We start from the raw sequence: 20,445 nt of genomic DNA, 5'->3' as shown, positions 1-20,445 counted from the left end.
AGATGGATTCGGTGACCTTTAGCAGTGTTAAACACCAGCGGAAACCGAAATCGTGTGGGGCTCAGAGAGGCTGGCGGAGTCGGAGCGCTAACGACCGCGGGGCAGGTGGCCGGCGCCGTGGGAGGAGGGGGACCCGGCGCGGGCGGGCCCCGGTGCGGCCACGCACACGCCGCACGCCACACATGAGCACAGAGAACGGCAATTAGCTGGGACTCCTGATTAGCAACTCGGCAAGGCAGGGAAACAGGAAAGCAAGCACGTACGGTGGACGGCTTTGGAAAGCCACTCGCATTGGGTCTCCTGTGTCGATTAGGGTCAAATTCAGCTGTAAGCGACAGGAAATCCACAACGGCGCTGGCTTACCCGAGACGGCCTAGTTCTCCCCCACACAGCGGAAGGCCAGGGACGGGTGTCGAGGCCGCCGGAGAGCCGGACTCTTTCTATTTTGCTGCTCTGCCACACTCAGCACAGGGCTCCTACCTCAGGGTCCGGGATGGCTGCTGGAGGCCAGCCGTCACACCCACACTTCGGCCAGCGGGAAGGAGGACGGGGCAGAAGAGATCTCCCTCTTCTCACCGCCCCCTGAAGAACCACTCGGCAGTGGTACGCAACCCGAGTGACGTCTCAAGGGCCACTCCTAACCGTGAAGGAGCTGGCGTACGAAGTCTGCGTCCCAGGCTCAAACCGGGAACTCCCTCCAGGCTACTGGGAAGGGAAATGGCAGACTCTGTCATGACCTGGAGTCAGGATCCATTCGGCTCGAGTCAAAACGATGTTTCAGGTCAAAGCAAGACCTTGACCTCCAGTGTAGCGCTGAGGAGGGGGAGATCGACAAGGAGGGAAAATGCCAGAAAGTACGTGGAATGAGTCGTGTGAACTGTGACATTTAAGTCACGATGCTACTCACGCTGCAGCGTTAAAGACGGCAAACTTTATCCAGACCGAAACGAAACACGGGCCCCGGCCACGTGCAAGTCACTGGCGCTTCGGACGGACCTTGGCCACCCAGTGTTTTGGTCACACTGTGTGTGGGGCACAGCAAGGTCCTCAGCCTGGACCCCGGGCCCCACAGCTTAGAAAAGATTCATAGAATGACACTGGCATAATCTCCACCTAATCGTGGAACACCCCATAAAAAAAATCCTAGGTTCCTAATGCATACCTACTATGTGCTTGAAACTCACTGGGTGACAGCCAGCCGCTAATCAGATACTCACGTGAATAAATGTAACGTTTCCAACGTGGTAAGGGCCAGGAAGCCAGCTACGGGGGGCACGAGTTGGGACCGGGCTAGGCTGCGAGGCAGAGACACAAAGTAACAGTGGCTTAAACGACGCAGAGGCCACTTCCCTCTCGTGTGAGCCTGGGGGCCGGCAGAGCGGGCTGGCGTGGGGCCCAGTGAGCCGCCAGACACACCCGGTCTGTTCTACCTTGTTCTGCACGGGTGGCCTCCATTCCCGAGGCCGCCTCGTGGTCCCAGGGGTCCGCAGCCCACAGCGCGAAGGGCGGGCCCTGCTCTGCTTTGAAGGAGCGTCCGTGCATCTTGACCACTCCCCACCTGGGGTGGGGGCTTGAGGAGGGTGCGGGGAGTGTTCCCGGGGGGGAGGGCAGGGACCTTGCTCCGCGGCAGCGGGACGCTGGCCATGCCGTCACCGCCACACCGCGGGAGCCAGGTCGTCTGCCCCACGGGCTCGCGGTCCTCTGGAGACTTCTGGGCTCAGCGAAGAAGCCGCCTCCCTTCCTGTGGGCTAAGAGTAAAACTTTTCAGTTTTTAAAGGAAATTTAAAGGAGCCAAAACTTGCTGGTTTGAAAATAAAACCATTTCTCAGTCTTAGCCTCTCCAGAGGGCGAAAAGCTCTCAAATTAAGATCACGGCCTCTGGGCAAAGAGGAGACCCGGGCCGTGCGGGGGGACGCAGACGCCGAGGCGCGGGGGGGGGGGGCCGTCACGCCGCCCCCTGCCCGGCAGACCTGCCGCAGGCCCCCCGCCCCCCTCAGGGTGGCAGAGGTTCCGGATCTCGTGGGCATCCTGGCGGCTGAAGCTGCCGTCCCGTCCCCTCCCAGCTGGGGTGACCTTAAAAGGCTCTGGATTTAGCACGAGGCCCACGGCCCCACACGCCGCGCGCACGGCGGCCCGTGCCGGCAGCTCCCGGCAGCGGCGTGAAGTGTGAAAACACCACTCGGCACCAAAAGGCCGACTCCCGATTTAGTCCAGGAAGAATCCGGACGGCCTCTCGCAGCCCCCTCGTGCTGCTCCCTCGGCGCCTAACGGTCGCCCGGCTGACGGAGTCGGCCGGCCGGCGGGGGCGGGCACACGGCCGCCAACGCCGCCCTCTCTCCTGCAAGCCAGGAGCTGGGACACGTGTCCTCACAGACAACTACGTTTTAAATGCAGACGTGACTGATTTTTTCCTTCGGAAGGCCCAGATTTGCTCACATGGTCATTGACTCAAACGTACCAGGTGCTTTAAGACACAGGAGACAAAGCCTCGTCCTGGGCACAGAGGTTTATTGTTCATAACAATAAGTCACACAGCAGAGCACCCAGCACGACACGTGTGTGAGCGCGCGGCCGGCACGGGACGCGGAGCACGGGACGCGGAGCACGGGCCCTGGGGTCGCCCCGCCGCGCAAGGCCCGGGGGCCGAGCTCCGAGGGGGCCCCCGCGCCCCACGTGCACGCGGAGGCGCGGCCGGTCTCCCCGGAAGCTTGGCCTTGACGAACGCGCCGCTTCACCGAGGCGGGAGGGGCTGCGCGGCCGCCGGGGCCGGGCGGCAGCGCTACTGCCGGCAGGTGTCGTGGAAGGCCTCGAGGGTCCGGAAGTCCCTCCACGTCGGGGGGAGGCCGTCCTGCAGGAACTTGCCGCAGCGCTGGCACGGCGCCTGGAACAGCTTGATGTAACTTCTTAACCAGGTCTACGGAGAGAGGAAGCAGAGGATGAAGGGAACGGACCCCGGGCGCCTCCAGCGTCAGCCTTCCTGCCTGAGCCCAACGGCCTCGGGGACCGAGACCCACGGGGGCTGTGACTCCAGAAGATGCCCCGTGACCTCACAGAAGGCTGCGTGCGGAGGTCACGGCAAGGTCACCACACTGCGATTCTCAGTGCCCACGCTGCCCCGGCCCTCCCACCTGGGGGAGGTTTTAAAGAGAAATTCCCACTCTCCGAGGCAGGAAGTGCCCCCGAGGAGGGGCCGTGACCCGCCCCGCAGCCTTGTGGCTCGGGGGCTGCACGTGGCCGCACTTCATTTGAGTCCTGTGTCTTCTGAATATTAGTATCGACCCGCCCCTGCTCGCGACCAAGAAGCGGTCACGGGCGCGTGCGGGGGAGACTGTGCCGCCGAGGTCAACACGCCTCCTTTCTGATCGGATTTCAGAGGTCATCACTCAGGGTCGCGATGCGGCCCGGGGGAGGGCGGGGACAACCCGCTGCCACCAAAGAGCATAATGAGTGGCAAACACGCACTCGCGTGGTCCAGAGTGCGGAGTCTATCGGGCGTCATACGTAAGTATGAGACTCACAACTCGATTCTCGAACTCAAGGAGATTCGCTACCCCCCCCCAAAAAAAAACAACCCACGTGACCTGAACCCCACACAACAGGTAAGTTCTTCCTGCTCAGGCCACGGCGGTCACGTGACGCATGCGGGCAGCAGTGCGCTGGAGGGGGCGAGTCCTGCCTGGTAGCGTTCCCACGGTGTAGATGCCGGGGTTCGGCTCCAAGCTACCACTGGTTGGACGATCAGCTTGCAAAGCTCTGAACATTTCACGAGAGCCGGCAGGAGCCGCCTCCAGCAGCCGCCTCCAGCGCACCCGAGCGGCTGCTCTGGGGTCGTCTGCGCCCTGAGCTCCCACTCTGAAAGCCTAAGGATTACCTGCCTCGGGGAACGGCAAGATCTGTCTCGGTCACTGCCACCTGCTGAGCGCCCAGCACAGGGCCTGGCGCTCAATAAACGTCTACTGACGAAATCGGTGCTGGAAACCGTGCTGGGAGGTAAGTGCTCAGGGACGGGAGGACACTGGGGAGTAAAGCCGGAGGGGCTTCTCCCAGGTCCCGGCCCGGGTGAAGGAAGCCCTGGCTCTGGGTGGCCTGTCTCCCGCTGCGAGGCCCGCGCGGCCTGAGGACGCGGCGCCCACCCTCCCAGGGTTACACGGGGCCGGAGCCCCAGGCCACTCACCATGAAGGACCTGACCACAACGTCGGGCATCTGGGGCAGCTGATAGTGCAGCAGCGCGGTGGTGGCGTGGTCCGTCACCTGCGGACGGGGACAGAGACCGCAGTCAGAGGCCGCTCCAGGCCGCACGAGGCAGCGGGACGGACGCACGCCTTCCAGACGACAGACGAGCTGCCTTCGCGCGAACGCCTCCCGGAGGGAAGGACATCTAAACTAAAACCTGAGCGGGAGAGTCGGTCGGCAGCCAGGCCCCAGGGGCGTGGAGCGCAGGACGCGCCCGCATCTGGAGACCCAGCGGCCTGGCGGAGCGCCTGGCGGGGGCGGGGTGGGGGCAGTGGCCAGAGGCCGAGTCGTGGGGCCGCAGGGGGGCCCGCCAGCCCTCCAGGGGGGCGCGAAGGGGCGAGTCCGATGGGCCACATCCTGCTTCGCCTCCACGCCGGGACACTTCCCAGCAGCGGACTCGGTCTCTCTGCTTCCTTTCCTCCCCATTCTGCCTCGTTCTTTGTAGCCATGTAGGTTCTGTGATCAGGACTCTGATAATTTCTGATGCTCTCTCCCTTGGGCCTCACTAGTATTACCCCTCCCAAGGCCCATTGCCACTCAAAAGTGTGGTCCCCTAGCCAGCTCCCTGGGGGGCGCCTCTGTCTCCAGCAGCAGGGGTGGGGGGAAGAGGGGGTGGGGGGCAGGCCACGCCCACTGTCCCAGGCAGAGGCTTTTCCAGCTCCACTACCTGAAGTCCACTAGAGGCAGCGGGGACTGGAGGCCCGCACACGGGGTGCAAGCCCAGCACTGCCCGCGGGCCCTGGCCCACTCCCTACTCTCTCTGGGGCCCAGTGACCCCTCTGAAAAACAAAGGGCTCGTCTAAGACCCCTTGTCGTTCTGAAATTTGATGACACCACAGATTGCTAATGCCTGCCATCAATCAGCAAATTAATAGGTCACATCTAATTTGATGGTTATGTTCAAACACATGGTTTACTTGCTTATCCTCATTAGGGAGTCTTGCTGTTACAAATGCTGTGGTTAAAAAAAGTGAAACTTTGTGCACAAGAACAAAGGCAGGTCTGCCTGGCTTGACCGGTCAGTTTCCAACCCCCTTGCCCCCCGCCCCCTCCGGCTAAGGGCCTCCGGGCAGCTGAGCCAGGCAGAGGCAACGGGAAGGGCTGGTCTAGGCCCCGCTCCAAGGCCAGGAGGCCACATCTCAGAGTGAGGACGCAGGCCCCCCAGCGCACGGAACCCTCACCACCCCTCTCTGAGCCTCAGCTTCCCCCGGGTATAATGACGGTGCACGCGAAGTCTGCCTCCCCTCTACCTCGGTCTCCACGGCCCTGACCTTGCTCTCTACCCCCACTGGACCGCCATGGCCTGCTTGGTGTCTGGTGAACCCCACTGGGTGAATTGTGTGGGATCACGCTGTGTCCCCAAGGCCTAACGTCACCCAGCATCTAGCAGGTGCTTGATACGTATTTGCTGAATAAGGAAGTAAACTTAAAAATGCCCACTCACCAAAGGCACGTACCAGAAACACCTGCACTGGCCTTTCTGCGAACGTAGCAAACAGTTCACGTGAGCGACAATGCCGAGAAATTCTCAGCCAAGTGACTTTCAAGATAAATGGTACTTATTCCTTCAAGCGCAAAGACTTTTTATTTTAAGCCATTCTGACAGACAGCTTTCTGAAATGAGCAATTTTTTTTTTCACACAGTAGTAATAACTTGGTAAAGTGGCGGGTGGTGACTGGGGGGGTGACATTAACCGCTACAGAGCAGCAGCGCGAACCCGACCCCGCTGGCCCCCGGGCTTAGAGGCCTGGCTGCTCCCCGCCCGGACGCCTTGCCAAAGCGACAGCGAACCACGGCAACAAGACATTCCTCGTAATCGCACTGGGCGTTACGAAAACAATGGAATTTCTGGAAACCTCGTTCTCTCGCGACCATTTATTCCGCGACGCCCCCGGCGAAGCCCTACCCCGCACACGACCGCTGTCACGGCGGGGCCGCCACGCTGGCTTTGTACGGTGGTGGCCCTCCGCCCCCTCGCCCTGGGAGTCTTTTGTTCCCAACGCCGAAGGTCCCTCTCCCACCGGGTCTCCTGGCATGAGCCCAGGTCCGTCTATTTCAGCAGCTCGAGCGCCGGGCCCGGGGCCTGACTCTAGTCACACTGGACGCCCAGAGGCCACCGCCCAGGCCGGGATGCTCTGTTTAGCTGCGCGTGGCCTTTGCTTTCCTTTCTACAATTTTTAACACAAATGACCAACATTTAAGTTCAGGAAACTTGACCTGCCTTGGATCCCTGGCTTCTCGTGAGTGCCGGAGGACTTGGGGGAGGCCACAGGACATCTCCCTCGCGGGTCACTGCGAGGGGGAAATGAGTCCAACACGTGATGCGCTGGCACAGGGCCCCGCTCCTAACCGTCACCTGTGACATGCCCGAGTGGCCGCCATCGGCGGGAGCCCAGGAGGGACAGGCTTTCGGGTGGCCGTGCAGCTGCCGTTCACTCGGTGTCCCCAGGGTCTGCTTCACTCATGCTGCCCGCCTGGCCTGGTGGCCTGTTGCCATCCCCTGCCACCCCCGGCCGGCCTCTGCAAGCGCCCTCTCCGGCTGGGTTCTGATAACCGTGCCGTTCCATGAGCCTTAGTGATCATTACTAAGCTGTACATCTAACCACGTCCCTCCCCTGCCGAAACCCTCGGGGCAGGTGGACGCACCTAGGGCACGACCCAGAAACGTGCACCTGGTCCTGCGTCCTCTCCTCTCGCCGGCCTTCTGAAGTTCAGTCCCCCCACTGCCGGGCTCCACCTGCTCCCCGTCCGCCTGCCTGGTTCCGTTTAGATCCATGCGCTCAGGGAGGCCCCCCAGAACCCAAGCGGTCCCATCTTCTCGCTCAGATCTTTCATTTAATGTCAGTTTCCCTAACTTGACTGTGAACTCCGAGAGGCCAGTGCCCCTGTCTGGTGCCTGACACGGAGGCTCTCGACATGTGTGCGGATTGAATGGAGCCCCATTCTGTCCCTGAGACATCGAGACTGGCTCGTGGGCGGTGTGCGGGACAGAGAAAGGGGCCTCCACGGGGTCGGGAGTGGAGGGCTGCGGGCCCTGGTCCGCCCCGAACCTGCTGGTGGTCCTGGACCGTCCTCGGTCCAGGGGCTCCTCGGGCTCGCTGCCAGCTCCCCGGTCCTCCCTGACGCACGGGCCTTTCCGCTTAGGCTTGGGCCACGTGGCGAGTTCCAGACAATGCACCGGAGGCGGAAGTGATGCTCTGCTTCCACCTGGAGCCCGCGGAGGGCCCACGTGCGTGCTCCGAGCCCCCTTCTCCTGCGATGCGGGGAGCCACGCACGCCGACGGGGGAGCCTGTTGAGACAGATCCCTGAGTGACGGTGAGGAGCCCAGGCCTGTGACGACCCAGGATGGGTGTGTAGTGTGAGCCAGAAACAGACTGGGTTGTGTGATGACGCCAACTGCAAAGTCGCTGCTGCAGCGGCGCGGACGCACCCTCCTTGGGTATGCATTTCCTGCCATAAGGTGTCCCCTCCAGAACAGCCCTGTTTGAAACGTGGTCCAGGGACCTGCAGCGCTGGCATCGCCGAGTTCTCCGGCCCCACTGCAGGCCCAGGGTCAGAACCTCTGGGACGGGGCCCAGGAAGCCAGCTGGGCTCTGCAGCTCTGCTTAGGGGTGCGAAATGCAGAGGATGCGAACGTCACACACACAGCTCCCTGGGGCCCCTGCAAGGCAGAGCTGATTGGGCCTGCGGTGGGGCTTTTTCCAGACTGGACATTTCCGGCAGACCCCCAGGTGACACCTGGGCTGCCAGCGAGGGACCGGGCTCGGAGCAGCCGGGTAGCAGAGCGTTCCGGGCACGATGGGAAAACACCCCCACAGGGGCGGGCACTCGATTCTGGGGCGGGAAACAAAGGAGCACGAATCCGAAGGCGAGCCCATCTCGCTCCTGACTCAGGACGGGCCCCTGCGGGGCGCGGAACAGGGGTGGGGGTGGGGGTGGGGTGCTTCTCCTCAGGCGCTGGTGGGAGCTGGCTGGGTCTTCTTGACCCCGAGATCAGTGACTGCCGCGTCGCCGCACTAACGAGCTCATGGCACATGTCCCCTCGCGCTTAATGCCCTGGTGACCGGGGTGGCTGCTACTCCTTCCACTCCACAGAGGCGGGAAGACGCCCGAGGTCCCCGGGACGTGAGGGGCGGTGGCTGCTTGAGCCCAGGCACTGCAGGCCCCAGCCCAGGGCCCCGGGTGTCACCTGCCACCACCTCCCAGCCCGGCGAAGTCTTCCGAGAGGCAGAGTCCCGATGTGGGGCCGGCTACGTCTGCCACCAGGGCTGCTGCAGAGCGGAGCGAGCCGCATTAGCCGGCAGGCGCCCCCCGACACGGCCGCGCCCCACACCCCGGCGCGGCTGTGGCATCTGGCCCGGGCCGGGCCCCTCGTTAGCCTTTCCGTCCCCGGGGGGCGATCTGGCCCCACGAAGACTCTTTTTCAAAAGGTCCAGTATAAAGAGCTCCCTCAATTGCTGAACGGCGGCGTTTCTTTCCGGTATTGACACAATCATTTAATTTCTTCAATTTGCTACCACCAATTACAGAAATACTTGAACAGAGGGAAACGAAGCTGACCCGCTGCGTCCCCGCCCGCCCTCCCAGACTCGTCCACTGCTGGTCCTCGGTTCCCGGGACCGAACTCCAGGTCCTCGTCCTTCTGTCAAAGCATACCGCCTGCAATACTTTTTTTTTGTTTTACAGTTTTCGACAACGGTTGTTTTCTTTCTTTTTTTTTTTTGCTCAGCATCCCATGTGGAAGAAAACAGGCCTGGGGCGGCAACAACAACAACAACAACAACAACAACAAAATTGCCATTAACTAATCTAAACCGACCGCCCGCCAGCCCCGCCGCCTCGGCCAGTCGCTTTGTGCCGCTAATGAGATTCCACCTGGAGATAAAAGCCGCCCCCCTGGCAGCCGGGCGAGGAAGGGCACTAATGCTCCCGAGACACGAAAGCCGTGCGCTTCCCCGGTGAGTGCGGGTTTGAAAGGAGCTCCTGGAAAGATCAAAGTCGATGGCCGGCCCCAGGAGAGGAAGGGAGAAAAGACGGCAAAGTCACAAGACGCCAGCGAGAGAGGGACCCGCCCAGGCGGGAGGGGGAAATGGCTGCTTGTGGCCAGCAAGGGCGGGGAAGTCGCGGGAAGACGGCGACTCAGAGGAGTGGGCGGCGAGCGACACCGGTGGATGCCCCGTGTCGCCTGCGGGCAGAGGCAGACGGGCAGGTGCTCGGAGCCTGGGCCGCGCCGCCTCCCGTCTCAGGGCTGGACTGCAGGCGGCTTACGCTGCGTGGGGGCCGCGTCGACCGTCCACCTGCAGACCCACTCTGCTTTCCCCTCCCCCACCCCACGAGCTTACGGAGGTCCCCGCTCCCGAGCTCAAAGAGGCGGCGGGGAAGGCCCTCAGCGCCCGAGCCCCCGGGATGAGGCTCAGGCAGGAGGACGACATCTCTCCAGAGACCTTGACAGCTGCCAGACACCACGCTGGAGGAGATGCCGGTCAGGGCGAGCGTCCTGGAGCTCCCCCGCCATGCTGTGCGCCACGGGCCACCGCCACGCCCACCCTCAGGATGCGGAGCGGCGGCCACGTCGGAGACGACCAGCTCCTTCCGCTGCAGCCGCAGCGGCCGTGAACCGCCCACAGCGACAGAGGCAGTCCAGGCCCATGTCCAGGGCATCTGCCCCGCGCGAGGGCTGGTCTGTGCCCCACACAGCCCAGGCCCCGCAGCCAGACGGCACGGGCCTGGCTCTGGCCTGTCACTCGGGAGCCTTGGACCTGGGACAGGATCACGTGCGCTGTTTGAACAGCGCCTGCTGGATGGGCAGCGTCGTGTCTTTACCTCACTGTGACCTGCACGACCGCCTTGTGATGATGCCACCACGGGAATGCTCCCACCTGGGCCCCAGGGGGCTGCGCGGCCTGCCCAAGCCAAGCGGCTCCTGAGCGGCCGCATGGGCTGTGCCTGGAGGGACCCCCACTCCAGCCTCCGAGTGGGGGGAGGTGACGCGCCCAGGGCCTCTCCTCCCCCGACGCCTGGGGCGCAGGCGGCCCCACCCAGGTCTCCAGCCACTTCCACAGCTTCCCCTCTGCCTGAGCAGGGCCCGACACAGACACGGGTGGGCGTCCAAGACCCCTGGACCGCAGAGTCTCCCCGCCTGGCCGGATCAGGGGGAACAGGACCAACGGAAGTCAGGAGCATTCGGCCAGGTGTGCGTGCATGCTGACCAACGGAAATCAGACGCAGTGCTAAAAACGGGGTCCTCTGGCGCAGTGACGCCCCTGCCCAGCGCAGCCCACTCTGCTCCCCAACAGTGCTCTCCAGCGGTGGGGTGAAGAGGACGGGGCCAGGTGCAGCCAGACCGTTTCCTGCTTCAGGTCAGAGCCCAGAGCACCGGCGTCATGGCGACCGGACTCTTCATCAGCGAACGGAGGCCGCGGGACAGCGGTGACGACAGCAAGGACCAGCGGGACAAGGAGGGGAGGAAAGTGCCACACCCTCTCACCCCCTGCAGTTCCTGCTCGAACCGGCTGTGCTTCTGGGTGGCCCGGGGCCTGTCCTCTGGGGCTCCTGCGCCCGCCAAGGTTCGGGCACCGTCCCTGACCCCCGCTGCGTGCGGTGCGGCAGAAGTCGGCAGCGCAGACTCCAGAGACGGGCTGCGGACACTGCCCCTCCGCTTCTCGGGGTGGTCTGGGCTGCAGGCCAGCGCCTGTGTTGTCTAAAGCTCCCCGGGGTGATTTGGATGTCAGCAGCGTGGGAGCTGCAGGTGAACAGGCTGCCGTGGGCCACTCCCCACTTCCCACCACCAGGGGGCAGGACTGTGACCGGGCAGTGTCGGGGGGCTCGGGCAGCTATGGGGCGCTCTTCCTGATGCAGTGACCTGCCCGCACGCGGCCCCTGAGGCCCAAGGCCTCCCCCGCTAGGCTGGGGGAGCTGGGGCCTCCGGCTAGGAAAAGCATGTCCACAGACTAACAAGTAGGAAAAGTGAAGTACTCAAGTGTTCAGAAGCTGCTTATTTAAAGAGAAGCTGACGGAGACGCAGACCCCGTCTCCGCACACCGCGGCGGAGGCCCCCGGCTCGCACTGGCGGGAACAAAGAGGCGGTGAGCCGGGAAGAAGGGTGACGTGGAGCTGCCAGGGGATGGGGGAGCAGCCCCGACCTCGTCATCGGTTGCCTGGGTGACCTTGGCCGCACCGCCACTCTGCCCGCTGGCCCTTGGTAAAAGCGTGCAAGGCTGGCGTGGCCGGGCGCACACCGTGAGGGTGGCCCGTGCCCAGCGAGCCCCGCCTCAGGCCAACCAGCGGCGCCATTCCTCGAAAGAGGACAAGCCAACCCCGGGGGGCAGTGGGCACGGCCCCGCCGCAGGAGCCCGCCTGCTGCCCTGGCGCGACGGCGCCCTCGAGCGGCCCTCGCCGTCCGGGCTCGTGGCGGAGGGCTTGGAGGACCCGGCTCACGGGCAGGGTGGCTGTGAGCACAGCACCGTCCCGGCACGGCACCGACACGGGCGGCGGCAGCGAGGGGCGGGGCTCCAGGGACGGGCTGGGCGCCCGCCCCCACTCCCAGGGGGCGGTCTGTGCTGGGGCCAGGACGTGCGCCGTCAAAAGCTCGGGGGTTTCAGGGAGACTCTGGGGCACACGCCACCAGGCGGCAGAGCCAAACCCTCACTACCTCATTGTACGTGTGCTGGTCCCGTGACTTGTGGACATGAATTTTCATTCGCCGTGTATACTTTTAGCTCAAGAGTTTGGGTTCGTACGCCGGGCTTTGCCAAGGACAGACTCACCCTTAAGGAGGCAGACACTAGGAATCTCAAAAGCAGAAATTTTTTTTGTGGGTCCAGAATCGTGAGCGGTGTGTGAAGTGTTCAGGGACATAGTCCCCGCCAGCAGGCCGAGCTCTGCTTCCACGAAGAATGTCTAAGAGACAAGCTTCCAGAGCCGGGGTCAAAGTGCAGGCGAGCAGAGGCAGCGGGTTTGGCTCTCGCGATGTGGCTCGAGTCTCTAATCTGCTCCTGGGACTCGTGCAGCGCGGGTCCGGCTCGCCTGAGGCCCGAGGAGGAGCGTCGCTGTCCAGGGGGACTAGGGATTACTCAGGCCGATCGATCCTTCCTTCTCTGCTTGGCGGAGGGCCATTTGCAGGGGCTCTGGGGCTCTGAAGGGCTTCCAGGCGCCCGGTGGGCCCCGGCACTGCTGCTCCGGGAGGTGACCGGGGCAGGGCGGTCTGGGCTGGGGCTGGGGCGGTGACGGCAAAGGCTGCTTGCTCCGGGTTCAAGCTCCGTCTGAGGAAGGTGAGACCTCATTCATACATAAAGCGCTGAACGCAGCCCGTGGCACACACCACGGCCTCCACAAAGGGGTTTTTGTTTGTTTTTGTGGGGGGCTCTACCTGACCCTCTCTGCAGTCCCAGCCAAGACGACAGTGACACCCCAAAGGGAAGCCCCTCGACTCTGTGACCTTCGAGTATAGACTGGCTGAGAATGGCCTCCAGAGGCAAAGCCAGACACGAACAAACACGCCCTGCAGCCAGCCCCTGCAGGACCCTCCGAGACACGGCCTGGCCTGGCCTGCGGGGCCCTGGGTGACCTGGGCCCGCCTCGTCCCCCTTGAGCGCCTCGTCACACCCAGCAGCTCCAGCCGCTGGAGCGACTGCTCCTCCCAGACCCGCGTTCTTGACCCCGCGTCTGCGCCGGGGCCTTATCTGCCTCTGAGACTCAGCCCAGGGGTCTTCCTCCTGGTCCCGCTCTGCCCTCTGTGGACACCCCAGCCCTGCGTTTGCCTGACCTGTGACGAGGAGCCCCCAGCTTGCCCCAGGCTGTGCTGTGGACGTGGCCTTGCTTGCCCTCCCCGGGCCTCCGAGGAGAGGGCAGTGCCCAACAAGGTGGCTCTGCAGGACGCCACGCGCCGCAGGGCCCCGAGTGGAGGGGGATGACTCGGGTGACAGTCTACTGACTTACTTTTGGCTGGTCGGGTCAGCGGAGCAGAGTGAGAGTGGGGTTAGCAGGCAGCAAAAGCCGAGGTCATGTGGCACTGCCTGGGGGGAGGGCCTAAGGGGCAGACAGAGCCCGCGGGAGGCGCGGGAGCTCTCCGGGGTCCTGACCGGCCTCCTGCAGGGCCGAGGGGACGCCGCTGAAGGTCCTCGCGCGGGGCTGAGGCTGCTGAAGGCTCTGAGCAGGGCTGAGGGAGCTGCTGCAGAGGCCCTCGACATTCCCCGGGAGTAAGGAACTGAGCTCCTCACTCAGATGAAAGGAGGATTCAATGCTCTCCGAGACGGAGCCACGCCACGTCCTGCCGCTGGCTGCCAGGAGAGCCCAGGCCGAAGGTCCGCGAACTGTCCTGCACCCTCGCATGTTCTGCAGGGCTGGCCTTGCAGCCAGAGCAGCACGCCTGGAGACACCTGGGCTCCCGAGAAAACTCAGGCACCACCACCTGCTTCCCCATCAAAATCGGGGCGGCTGCGGGAGGAAGCAAGAGGCTGCAGAGGGGGCAGAGGGCCCTGCCCAGAGGCGGCTGCCCTGCCGCGGTGCCTCCTGCCCCTGCGGGGCGGGTCGGGGAGGGGGCGTCAGGGCGAGGAACCTTGATCTCGGCTGCCTCCCGGGGCTCGTCCCCGGTCCCACCAGCCCCTCAGCACCCAAGGGATTGTTTCAGGGGTTGGAACGTCAGGGCTGCCCCAAGGACAGAGCCGGGTGGCTGTAGTCTGGGTGCCTGGTCCCTCCGTGGCACCCCTTCTGACCAGCAGAGGAGAGGCTGTGCCTGGACAGCAGCGAGGGGCCGCAGCGGGAAGAGCAGCCAAGTTCGCGGCTGCAGGTCCGCCGGCTGGTCCTGCGCAGCAGCGCTGGGCGGGCGCCCAGGCCTGCCTGACCCACCGCCGTGTCCACCGCGGAGGGGCCGGGACCGGCGGCGGTGAATACGAGCCGTGGCCGGTGAGGCGAGAGTCGGCGGGAGGGAGGGCACGTCCTCGGGAGGGGGGAGCGGTCACCGCCGACGTGGCTCGGGAGAAGCCGAGGAGTCACGGGCTAGGAGTCCGCCCTGCACTTCAACCTGTGGCCTCAGCTGACCTCGCACCGGTCCCGTGAGGCAGGTGCTCACGAATGAGGAAACCGAGGCAAGGAGCAGCTTCCTCCTGCTGAGACTGCCTCTCTGTGGAACGGTCGCCGTGGGCAATGCGCGAGGAGGTGGCCAGGGCCTGGGAGGGAAGTCCCCTGCTGGGCGGCGGGAGGGGGCTCAGGAAGGGGCAGGTGGCCTGGCCTCCCAGGGGCAGGAGTCGATTCCGCCCTGGGGGGCTCGGAGTGCCGTGCGGCCCCTCAGCAAGAAACAAGCCGTGGAGGTGAGCCGGCCACTCTGGCTCCTTGAACGCAGGGAGCCACTAAGCGCGTCTGGCACGGCGAGCTGGGCTTTTCTGCTCGTGGAGCCGTAAAACTGGGTACGTGTGGGGAGCTGAGCAAGGCGTTCAGTCCTGAGCACACGCGGCAGTGGCCGCGGCCGCCTGGCAGGGGGCAGGACCCGGGCTGCCGGAAGGGGAAGACGAATGATCCAATCTACTCTGGGGTCGGACGCCTGGGACTAGTCCCGTGGCCTCTTACGAGGACAGGCCGCGACGAAAGGCTGTGCAGCTGCGGGTGAGAGTCGCAGCCCCGCCCTGCCATGCTCGGCCCCCGGGCCCCCGGGCCGACCCGCACCAACGTCCACTCCTACGCTCCTCCTGCTCATCCAGCCTGGTCCAAGCGGCCGCCGTCAGCCGAGGAAGGCGCTGCCCTTTGGGACGACGCTGGAACTGTCCACCGCCTCTCCTCGGAAACGCGTCGCAGCCCGACACCGGGCTCCCGCGGGTGCTCCTCCAGCACTGTCCCTGTGTGGGGCCCGCCGACAGGAATCCACCTCCCTGTACCGCGCTGCCCAGCTGCCCTCATACCGGAGAGTCGTTCTCTCGGCGTTGGCATTTGGGATTGCCAAGATACACGCACCGGGCAGCAGCGGACGCGCAGAGAGGAACGCGAATGCCTCCACGCTGGTCTGCGAAACACGAGTTCTCTGTGGGAAAAACTTAAACAGCATCTAAGGGAAAAGGGGGCCTGTCAGAGCGAAGGATCTGGAAAAGCCAGACGGCCCTCCGACGACACGAACGGGAGCCTGCTGGAGACGGGGGGATGCGCCCAGGGGTGGGGCGGCCGCCGACGGCTCAGCGAGGCGGGCACCAGACACGCGGCAGGACGGGGCCGGGCACGGGGCCTGCGGGCTGGCCCGCGGCCGCGGCCTCTGCCAGGCGCGTGCCGGTGGCGTCTGAGGAAGGGCTCGTGAACACGCCGGTAGGGACGAACCGTAGGCACCACAGCGCGTGCGATTTAAAGCAGCTGCACGACGGCTCACTGCCGAGCCTCGCCGGCGGTGCGGCGCCGTGGCGGGCTGGGCGGGTCACACGCGGTCTGGGCGGACGGCTTCCGCCAGGCGCTCAGCGCGTCCACACTTTCAGGGAACTGGCTCTTCGGGATGCCTCGGTCTCTACTGAAAAGCGCCAGGCGGCCACTCGGCAAACGTCCCTTGACAGTCTAGCCATGTATCAGAGTTCAGATGAGCGAGTGACAGAGCGAGCGAGGGCACGTGTGGCCGGAGAAGCGGTGACGACCCGCCCAAACACCGCGGTTGCCGGGCCGCCCGCCGAGGCGCGGCGAGTCCTGCCGGGGTCACTCCTCCCTCTGCTGCCCCTGGGACGAAGACTGGACCAAGAACGGGGCACCCTGGGCTGCCTCTGCGCCTCACTCCGAGTAAAGGGGCCGCGGCGCGTGCACCAGCCCCCCCGCTCCCCGGGACTGCACACACACGCCACGCCTCTCTCCGGCCTCCCGGCCGGGACGGGACGTGGGGAGTCGCTGCAGATGCGCCCCTCCTCCCCCCAAGTCCACGGGTCTGACACGAGGAGGTTAAAGAGCGAAACGGTGACTGCCCCGCAGAGTTTAAATGTCAGAGAAATACGAACACGCTCGAAACCCCTCCTGGCTCTTTGTGATTCTGCCCTTTCAGAGACTGTCCCCGTCCTGAGTTCCATTCTCTGAGTCTGCTCTGCTGGAGACGAGCTGGCTATAAAAAGCTTCCTCGCCTCAGGACGGAGCACAGAGCGCCTCCGGGCGCCGCGGTAAATGACGGGACCCTGTTGGCAGCCACGGACTCACAGCGAGCTGTCCCCAGCCCTCTGCCCTTGCCTACAGCTGGGTAAGGGGTCTAATGAGAAAGAGGGCGAGAGCTTGCTGATCGTCCCCGTCGCGGACAAAAGGCAGCCGCATTTAGCTTCACGTGGAGGGATTTGCGACAGGACCTCACGTGCTCGTCTCTGACCCCGGGCGCCAGGCGCGGCCCAGGGAGAACGTGACGGGCGCGTGCTTCTTAGCTCCCGATCTGATTTTCCAGAAATGAAAAGGCGAGTGGCAGCTCGGCCTGGCCCTGCGAGGCCGGCCCCACTGCCGCCGCCCGGCTGCCACACTGAGGGGAAGCCCCGGGATGGCTCCCCGCCTTCCCGGCACGCCCCGCTCTGCGGTGGCCACCCCTGCCACCTGTGGGCAGGGGGACACACAGACACGGTAACTGCAACCACACAGTGAACGCCAGACAGGAAGTCCTGCGCCTCACGGCAGAGCGGCCTGGGAGGGACCCTTCGGCCCCCCTCGGGGAGCTGAGGCGCGTGGCTCCGGGCCCAGTGGTCCTACCTCGGAGTGGGAGCAGTTACAGCACCCACCGCTGCGGCCGGGGTCGGGCGTCTGGGGACCGCCTTCTGCACGAGCGATGCCCTGTGTCGGTGACCAAGGACCCTCCCGGACCACGTCACTGTGCCCCCCAGGGCTCTTCGTCCTGCCTCAGGCTGGGCTTCCCTGGAAGCCGCCGAGAGCTCACCTGCGGCCGCCGGCTCTGCTTGGACGGGTGGACGTGGGCAGGCGTCGGGCAGGAGGGCTCAGACGGCGTCCTTCTGGGAAACGTGGCCGGCCACGCCAGTCAGGACACCCGTGATTTAAGTGGGTGCACAGGAGAGAGACAGAATTCCGAGAAAAAGCTGATACTGAAAAGCAGAGTGAGTGGGCGGACGGGGCCTCAGCAGGAAGCGCGAGGGTCTGTGACCCGCCGACCCTCACCCGCCTCTGAGAAAGGACACGGGCTTCGCCGTGGTCTGCCTGCAGGTCTAGAGGGAAAGCATGCTCGCCGTCCCCACGCTGTGGGACCTTCGTCTCTACGGTCGCCGTCAGGGGTCGAGTCCATTCAGGTACCGACAGGGGAAGGCAGGGGTGAGGAAGCTCAGGACGGGCTCTGCACGCACAGAGACGACGTGCCGCTCGCCGGCCGACATCGGACACCCGTCCCTGCCCCTCGCCTGTTGTCGCCCCGGCCGCGTCACGTAAACACGAGGAAGGACTGGCTCTGATGCTCCCGCATCTCCCCAACTAATATCAGATTTTAGACACCGCCTCAGCATGTGTTCGTAGCTTTAGACAAACACCAAGAACACGGCGGGTTATTTTTTAGGGAGGAAAAATAAAAATGTAGCATACAATCTCTCCAAACCTATGCTTCACAGATTTTACGACTTCCTAATAGACTTCCTGCTTGATTCAAACACACTGAACTCTACACAGAACGTTAAGATGTCTGCGCAGAGGCCAGCACGTGTCAGCCGCCTCCTCACGAAGCTGCCCGCCGTCAGAAGACCAGGCTCCGGTCTGCAACTCCCACGCTCCCCTCGGCACCGCAGAGGCCACGAAGAGAAACGAGGTTAGGAGGAACCCCAGGACCGCTTTCCTGGTCCTCGCTCGCGCAGGGAGCCAGATGCAGACGGCGACCAGCACGTTCTCCTTGGCGGGCTCTGGACCAGCTGCTGGGGACACCCCGACAAAAGCTGTCGCCGTGGACGGGGTCGGCGTGCTGAGCAAGTCGGTGCCACGGTGTGGTCGCTTGGATGAGACCGCAAAGATGAAGTCGGGGCGGCTGCGCGAAGCCACCCCCGGGGATGCGGGGACGAGCTCCTCGGCTCGGGCTCCAGCCCAGGGCGGAGGCACAACCCCCTCCAGCTCCCGGCCACCTCGCCGGGCAACCGGCGTCGGCAGAGTCGAGCCCACGATTCTCTTCCCTGAACCTTGAGTTTGGGTTAGTGTCAGGCTGACGAGCGCTGCAGACGGCACGCGAGGTCCCCACGCCCCCCTCGCCCGGTCCGCCCGGCTGTCGTCATCATTCACTGCTCGGCGCGCTCGCCACAGCTGGGAAACCCGAATCGGCTCCTTAGCACCAAACCCGGAGTTTATTTGGATTTCGCCAGCTGTTCCGTTAACGTCCTCTATCTGTGTCAGTATCCCGTCCGAGGGCGCAGACCGCGGTTAGCTGCGACAAGATCACGACGCTTCGTTTCACAGGCTCCCTGCAGGTGTGGTGCTGGGCCTCGGATCCCCCGCCCCGCCGGGCCCAGGCGTCTGTCCGCTGCCGACCCTTTCGCAGCGGCCGGGGCCAGGAACAGGTGGGTGAGGCGCACGGGGTGCACCGCGAGAGGCTGCTCCACTGTGCTCCCCTCGTGCGAGAGCCTCATGCTCAGTGGGTGACGCACGCACAGGTTTGAAACTAGACAGAGGTGGCGGCACACGGATGGGATCGTTCCCTCGAGAATGGTTAACGTCACGTTACGTGAATTTCACCCCCCGATTAAAGGACAAGCCCTACGCTACGCGCCCTGGCGTGCCTTGGACGTGACTCTTAAGTGGGAATAACGCGGACCCAGCTTTCAAACCCACGTCTGTCCTCCGCATCTGCCCCTTCAATGGTTTTGCACTGAATGAGAATAAAACCCAAATTCTGCACCAGGATCTAAAAGCCCCGGCCTGCCCCCCGGCCTGCTTCTCCCCTCCGGGCCCTCGGCACCCTCCGATCCCAGGGGCTCCCAGCACGAGGTCCCTGGGCTGTCCCTCCAGCGCCTGGGGAGCTGTTCTCCTGGCTTTTCGAACGGCCGCCCCGCCCCATGCTTCCTGTGTCAGGTTAGACTCTGCCCCAAGGAGACCTAGGACGACCCATGTGCAGGAGGCCCCACCGGCTGCTCTGGATCGGTCTGGATCGCAGCTCCTGGCGACAAGCTGGAGGGACCTTATCTAGTAACACTTCCTGTCTGCCTTGTTTTCCCTTGTGGTCCTAGCAGCTGGCAGAGAGCCTCACGCAGGGCACTAGGGCTCAGTAAATAATCGTTGAACTTGACGAGGCAATGCGTAAAATCACAACCAACTCCGTTATCTGCGCTGTTGGACGAAAGAGGGCGGAAGGGCGTGGCCAGTGACCTGCGGGGACCCTCGTGGACCCTCATGGACCCCGGGCATCCGCGGTCCAGGGAGGGCCGTCTCCACCACCGGGAGCTGCGAAATGGGTTTTCTCCACTCATACCGCATTTTTCCCCTTAATTATTTTCAAAACAGTATTTTACGAGGGAACCAACTATCTGAAAAAGATGTCACCAGAGTGTAAGGGGGGGTGGGGGAGGGGGAGGGCAGGGCCCTGAGAAACTGAGGATAAAACCCGTCGGCTGAGCCCGGCACAGCTCGAAAGCCTCTGTTCCTCCGCCCTCTGTAAACAGCCCCACGGGTTCCGGAGCACGCGCAGGTGTGCGAGAACCACCGGCGTGGAGACGCGGACGGCTCCTCGCGCCCGCGCGTCCCCTGCGCCCGCGGGGGACAGTCCCCTGCCCTTGCTCCCAGCCTCGGACACTGCCGACCTGATTGCTCTCCCTAAGGTTTTTTGTCTTTTCCAAATGTCACAGAAATGAAATCGTACAGTGAGCGGCCTTTTGTGTCTGGCCGTTTTCACTTTTTAAAAAACCCTGCGATTTAAGACTGATAGTTTAAACCTCGAAGCATCCTTGATGCCTCTTGAGTAAGCAGCAAAGAGTAAAACTTACCTTCTGGAATACTTGATAGTTAGATTTGGACCATATATCAAGCTGTGGGGAAAAGAGATAGAAGTATCATTAGCATCAATTTTAGAACTCCGGACTTAAAAAAATGAGGCTGTAACCACTGTTTGAAAAAAACATGATTATAGAATAAGAACATCTTGGGGTTGAGAGGATCTTTAACGTCCTGCCTGAAATCCCTCTTCATCAGCCCGTTGGTGATTTAAGGAGACTAAACGAAGGGGTGTAGAGATGCCGTCTGAGGCATTTGTTGTGTCCAGGGCCCACGAGCCGAGCCCTTGCTCAGCTTCCTAACCCTGACGTGTGC

General features: G+C 63.8%; 1 protein-coding gene across 1 annotated transcript in view; it reads right to left on the bottom strand.

Moving 5' to 3' along the window:
* Positions 1–2,487: 2,487 nt before the first annotated feature.
* MED27 (mediator complex subunit 27) overlaps positions 2,488–20,445 on the bottom strand; it is a 167,070-nt gene continuing 149,112 nt past the window's right edge. The window contains exons 6-8 of the mRNA XM_016133877.2: positions 20,124–20,165; positions 4,175–4,252; positions 2,488–2,914 (exon numbers count right to left, since the gene is read on the bottom strand). Coding sequence (XP_015989363.1) covers positions 2,780–2,914; positions 4,175–4,252; positions 20,124–20,165 — 255 coding nt within the window. The 3' untranslated portion in view covers positions 2,488–2,779. The remainder of the gene's footprint in view (positions 2,915–4,174; positions 4,253–20,123; positions 20,166–20,445) is intronic.

Source organism: Rousettus aegyptiacus, unplaced genomic scaffold (assembly GCF_014176215.1).
Source record: "Rousettus aegyptiacus isolate mRouAeg1 unplaced genomic scaffold, mRouAeg1.p scaffold_m13_p_3, whole genome shotgun sequence".
Lineage (NCBI taxonomy): Eukaryota > Metazoa > Chordata > Mammalia > Chiroptera > Pteropodidae > Rousettus > Rousettus aegyptiacus.
This window is presented reverse-complemented; position numbering and strand designations above follow the sequence as displayed.